Source organism: Anser anser, assembly GCF_964211835.1.
Source record: "Anser anser genome assembly, chromosome: 1".
Lineage (NCBI taxonomy): Eukaryota > Metazoa > Chordata > Aves > Anseriformes > Anatidae > Anser > Anser anser.
Window position 1 is genome coordinate 75,777,289 of NC_139720.1, and position 6,171 is coordinate 75,783,459.

The 6,171-nt window shown below is 42.9% G+C and overlaps 1 protein-coding gene across 3 annotated transcripts in view; it reads left to right on the forward strand.

Moving 5' to 3' along the window:
* The window catches only part of A4GALT (alpha 1,4-galactosyltransferase (P1PK blood group)), a 21,995-nt gene extending 18,027 nt beyond the window's left edge, over positions 1 to 3,968 (forward strand). Inside the window, exons 4-5 of one of the 3 annotated variants that reach the window (XM_083842190.1) lie at positions 859 to 1,015; positions 1,635 to 3,968. In XM_083842190.1, coding sequence (XP_083698316.1) covers positions 859 to 1,015; positions 1,635 to 1,756 — 279 coding nt within the window. In that variant the 3' untranslated portion in view covers positions 1,757 to 3,968. The remainder of the gene's footprint in view (positions 1 to 858; positions 1,016 to 1,634) is intronic. The other 2 variants (XM_083842193.1, XM_083842192.1) reach the window with 2 other exon arrangements.
* The last annotated feature ends 2,203 nt before the right edge of the window (positions 3,969 to 6,171 follow it).

Consider the following 6,171-nt stretch of genomic DNA (forward strand, 5'->3'; position numbering starts at 1 on the left):
GACTCTGCTTTGAGCAGGGTGACTGGGCTAGATGATCTCCAAAGGTGCCTTCCAACCCCAGCCTTTCTGTGATTCTGTGGCTAGATGGAGCCTGACCTGAGGCTTGAAGAGCTCCAGTGATGGGAATAGCTATAGGTGCTTTCCTAACAACTTCCCCAGTGTTGGCACCTTATAAGTGGGTCTGTGGTGATGCAGTGCTTGAAAGATCTGGGGAGGGGAGAATGAGTCTGAGAAGCTACAGAGCTGATATTTGTTGCAGGCAGCTGAGTAGAAACTGCAATAAATCCTAAACTTAGTGGCTGTATGGGCAAAGGGTGGACATTTTATGAACATATCAATGTGTCTTCTGTAAGGGAAGGTCAGCAGCCAATGAGTACAGAGACAAGGGGGAATTCTGTTAGAAAATGAGGGCCACCTGAGTTGAGAAAAGTTATTCAATGAAGTACCTGGCATAAGAATGAGGATTCCCAAATGCATGAGTAAATTAATTGGTGTAAAGTAGTGTATGTTCAAAGAGCACTCAGGACCTCAGATCTTTGGGTGAGAGGAGACAGCTCTATGAAACTCGGCTCAGTTCTTATGGCAGTCACCCAAACAGTGTGAGCCCTGGGAATTATTAGCAAAGGAGTAAAAAGCAAAAGGACAATTTGCTTTCTCCCACAACATAAAGCTTAAAGTTTGGTGATAAGGTTTTTTTTTTTCCTCCTCCTGATTCATTACTAATTAGAAAAATTCTTTGCAACGTAGCTGCAAGGCCCATCAGATGCATGATCTTTGTATCAGCCACCATACTACTTGAACAGATGATGATATAATGTGACATCCTCATTGATCAGCTCGTTTTCTCTCTGTGTTCAGACTCCACAGTTCACCAGCAGAGCTACGCTTTCCTGCCTTCTCTACAGCAGATGCTCTGTCCCCTCAAGCCGCTCATTGATTTCTCTTCTACAGTTTGCCAAGCTAAAAATTATTTACGGGATTCAACAGGCTATGTTTTGGAGGGTTAGGGAAACAGGTATGTAAAAAACTGCCTTTTTTTTTTTTTTTTCCCTGCATGTAACACCAACAGCACATGCTGGCATTTCTCATAAGGAGAAGAAAATGCTCTGCAAATCCATAGTGGATGGTTTGTGCTGTTTCTCCTCTGTCCCCAAAGGCCCAGTGCCTGGTGGAAAACACTCACTTTGTGCTGTTGTGTTCAGAAACCTCCCAGTGTGGCTGACAGCTGTTTTTCTGGCTGCATGGAAAGTTTAGTATTTGACTCAGTCACAGTTCCCAGAGAGTGAATGAGGGGCAGTGCCAGATGGATTCTCTCTCCTGTTCCCCTCTCCCTGTAGTTGCATATTAAAATTTTTGCTGTTTCCTGAAGCTGCCTGTTCCAGAGCACAAAGATTTAGAGTTGGAGATGGAGCAGAGAGAGGCAAGAGAAGTACCACAATCCTCACTGCTGCATCCCCTTCATTCGCATATTGACCTGAAAGCCCTATGACAAAACAGAGAAGCCAGGAGACTGTTTCAGAGACGACAAAAAAGCATGCTGCCCTAAAGTGAAGGAAGGAGAGTCCAGCTCTGCCACAGTTCTGTGGTCTGCTGACTTGCCTGTCAATGTGCTTTTCTGCTTTTTTCCCCTTCAGATCATGATTTGTCTCCTGGGAGAGCAGGCTCTGATGGGAACAAGGATGCCCAACTGCCTGCTAAAACTGCCCCAGCTGCTGCTGAGCCACAAGCTGAGGGCCCTCTTCATCCTCACCTTTAATTTCATGTCCTTTGTCTCCATCCTGTTGTACTGGAGAATCACAGAGGACGCTAAGGTCTGGATCAAGTCTACAGCTTGCATTCATGTGGAAATTTGGTGGCATCTACCTGGACAGATGTCATTGTGCTTAAGAACTTAAAGAACCTCACCAATTTGCTTGGTACCAAGTCCAAATATGTATTGAAAGGGGCCTTTCTGGGCTTTATGCCCAGACATAAGTTCTCAGAGCTTTGCATGCAGGACTTTGTGGAGAACTGCAACAGCTGGATCTGGGGGCATCAAGGCCCACAGCTCCTAACACGTGTCTTCAAGAAGTGGGAGCTGAGGAGAAAAGCTATTTGTGGGGTGTAGGTGGAGCCCATGGTTTCAGACCATCTGTGCAGCCCTTTGTCTTGGCTTTAACAACATTTTGGTCCTCTGCAGGACTTTTCTTCTGCTCTGCTTGGTCTGGTGGAGAAATGTCAAGAGGGAAGTGAGTGCTGGTCCACTTGTGGCAGCCCCTTCCTTACTCGGAGGACTAAGATCCCTTGCTATGACTTTAAATCTGGAAGGGGCCTTTGTAGAAATGTGTACCTCATCCTCTGACACTGACTCTCAAAGCACCAAAAGGATGGGAGAACACAGAACAAGAACTGAAGAAGTTAAGGGTGTGCTAGAGGAAGTGTTCTGAAAAAAAATGTAAAAGAAAAAAGAGGGGAAATGGCTAAAGCAACTTTTTTTTTTTCTTGGAAATTTGGTGTGAATCAGAACAAGAGGATCTGAGGCCAGTAATATCCAGAACAGTATGAGCTGCAAAGGGGTGAGTGCTTTTTCCCCAGAAGCTGTGAATTATATTCTCTGGCAGCAGTGGAATAATTTATTTGCAGCAATCAGCTCCTTGAAGCTTCAAGAACTCCTAAAGAACATCTATGTAGTGCATGTAGGGAACAAGAAGAGACAAGGCTAGAGATCACATCACAAGTTTTGTTGTCTCAGCTGCATTCTCACTTCTGTCTTGCCAGATAGGAGAACATGAAGAAGGTCTCTGAAGAGTAATGAAATCCTGTAATGGGATCTAATGGCCCTTGGCTTCTGGGAAGTTCCCAAACCTGAAGGAAACTGGATACTTTTAACATCCCACAGAATTGGTTTCCAGCCCCTGGAGCAGGTATTCTGTGTGGCATCTCCATGATTTTGTACCATTTCTAATATCTGCATTAGAGCCTGTGTATTTCAAATATACACCAGAATCTCAGTTCTGACTCTTGTCTTGTCCTTCAGTAGCCCTTGCTGCTGCAGAGAGGGGTAAACATGTTCATTAGGGCCTACCAGTTGCTCCTCTTTTGCTGTTCTAGCAATTGTTCTTCCCATGCATTAGGTCTGAAAAGCCTCTCACATAGTTTCAACAGATGTAGGAACCCTTGACTTGCTCTGTGTAACATTTTAAAGCATGTAAATAACTGCCAACCAGTGCTATAGAACGTGTTTTAGAGGAGCTTAAGACCAAATTTCCGGGCTGTAAAAATTATTATGGCTGATCAAGTTTGGGGATAGATTGGTAGTATATTAAAAATTCTTTAAGAAATTAAAAGTATTTTTAATCTCTGCTTGGCTCAGTGTTATGTTTTTCTTGCTTGCCATAGGCACTTTATTTCAAATGATCTTTTCTATTGTTTTACATTCTACAACAATAGGCTTACTTTTCTGGTCCTCTTCAGAAAAATAAGTAGGCAAAAGCAGTTCCTTTACCAGAGTGGAGAAGTGTGAGGGATATTGAGAACAATACTCTCCACCCAAGTCACTGCTTGGAAGTAAATGTGTCCTTATTGAAATTCAACACCTGCAACATCTTGTAACATATTTAAAATAGCAATGGTGGTACAGTCAGTAATTAGAAAGTATTTTCTTGTGGTTTATTTGCCTCTTATTGTTAGAGAGTAAAGTGAAAGAAATAATTAGCAACCTGTATTAATGCAGCTCATACTTCATTTATACCCATCTTTTGCATTGTGTCTAGAAACATGTATTTTATGACTTAATCTCTTACTCCTGTAGGTACCTGTTCTTGAATTCAGAGAGATTATCATGTTGTCTGTGTCTGGACTGTGAGTGTACAACTTTCTCAACGCTATGCATTTGTTTGATTTAGAAGAGTTCTTCCATTGAAGTACTTCTGTCAAGTGTTAGGATTAGTCTGTGAAAGACCAGGCTGAACAAAGATACAGGATGCTCAAAAGTACAGCTTGTCACGCATGTCTTGTAACTCTCATTTTTGGGCTGGATAGTGATATATCAACATCTTTATACAGTAACGTGCCATGGTTCAGATATGCAAAAATGATTAGCCACTAATAGGATGATCTCCTTGGCTGTATGTCTGAGTTTCTTTTTCTCTGTCATTACTTTGTACTTGCTGTTTTTTCACTACATAGAAATCCCACTGCACTCACTGACTGTGCATGTGGGCAACTCTGCTCCCAAAGGGAGCCCCCAGGCTGGCAGCTCTGTAGGATTAACATCAGCACATGCAGGTTCCTGTATGGTAAACATAAGCAGAATGAGCCTGTGGCTTTCTAGACTGAACTTTCTTCTTCTTTTAACAACCACTCTTTTTTTTTTTTTCCTACAAAAAATGACAACAACAAATTTCCAAAAATCTGTTTACACGTAACAGTTTACACAACAGGCAAAGTGCAATGCTGGACACAGGACTATGGTGTCATTTTGGGGCTGGGGCTGCTCTGACTTCAGTTGGGCCATCAGCCAGATGGGGGCTCAGCATGGTTCCAAGATTTTGAAGCCCAGATGAAAGCTAATGCTCCAAACTAGAGATGAGACTTGAAGTGGACAGCTGTTGCTTTGGTACCCTTCCAGTAACCCTAACCCCAAAGAAAGATAAGAAGATAGCATGGGACAGAAAGCTACAGGGAGGGTCTGAAACTGAGCACTGATGTGCTTTCCTACATGGAGCTCAGACATGCTTTCATACGAGACTGCTGCTGGCAGCTGACTGAGAGCAGCTGGTGCCAGAGAAGTCCCTTTGTATCCTGCTGCATGCATGTGAGCAGAGCTGGTCCCTGCTGCAGGCACTGGTGAGTGTCTTGCTGTGCCTGGCTTGCCCCTTGCTCCCTTCCTGGCTGCAGCTCGGGTGCTCTCTACCCCAGAGCACATCACTTTCAGTCTTGACACACCTCATTAAGATAAAGGCACAATCACTATTAAGTTTGCCATCTTTATAACTAGACCTGGTAGGAGTCTAATTGCCTGGGGGAATGGAGAGGCATGATGTTGTAGTTGAAATGGGATCTTTACAATTACATTTAAAAGAGCACAAAGTTGGTGTTTCCTCTGTGACCAGTTTTAGTGGGACCATCACTATTTTGTTATCATTTCTGCAACCGATATTGCCTGTACTAAATTATTTTGATTCCAAGCTCAGGAAAGAGCAACATAGGTGACAGAAGCCAAAGGAACATAGCTGTGCTGTGCTCCTTGCATGCTTGTGCTTGGCTGAGATGTTTAAAGGCGGAAGGCAGCAAGGGCCAAATCAAGTTCCAAATAAAACGGCATCAGCTGATTTACAGTAATTATATCCTCAGTTTCTCATAGCTTTAAAGAACACAGAGAGCAATTGACATAAATTCAGTTACAAAGCAGTCACTGGAGACTGACCTCTTACTGTACGAGATGGAGGGTATTTTAGGAAGACTTTTTTTTTTTTCCACATACCCTGGCCATTCACAGTCCTTTGTAGAGTGAGAAATGATCTGGCTACAGCTTCTGTAGGTAGCAACCTGTTCCTAGTTTTCTGGCTTAAGGCCTGGGTTAGAAGAGAAGTGGCCTAGATCTTTGGAGGTCCTTGGACACCCTGCAGAAAAGCTTGAAGCAAACACTACATCACCTTGTCATTTCCTCCTTTATTATTTCCTGCTGTTACAAAATGCTCTCAAATATGTTTTGGTACTTAGTTCACTTTTTTTTTTCTTTCCCCTTGATTTACAGTAAAGTTGTCCTTTCTAATGACCTTCCTTAGAACTTCACCAGGAAACTTGTATCATTTCATGGAGTGTTTAAAAGTCACACTCTTCCTGTACTGCTTTTAGAACCCCACACATTGATGAAATGAAAAGAAGGTGCCTATTTATCAAAATATAATGAGATAGCCCATTATATGAGATAGCTCATAAGGGAGAACATTCCCTTATTTCTGGAGTTCACTTGCATTGCTGTTGTTATGTATTATCAGAAACAAGGCAGCAGAACTACAGCTGTATCTAAAGGCATATATGCACACTCTTGCAAGATTTGCTTGAAAGCTATGGGTTTCTTCCTCTGGAGGGCCCACCAGGAAGAAGCACACAGCACACAGCTGAGGCAGGCATGTGAGAAAAATGCTTTTAGAAGACCTCTGCTTAATGGGGGATTTGAACCTACTC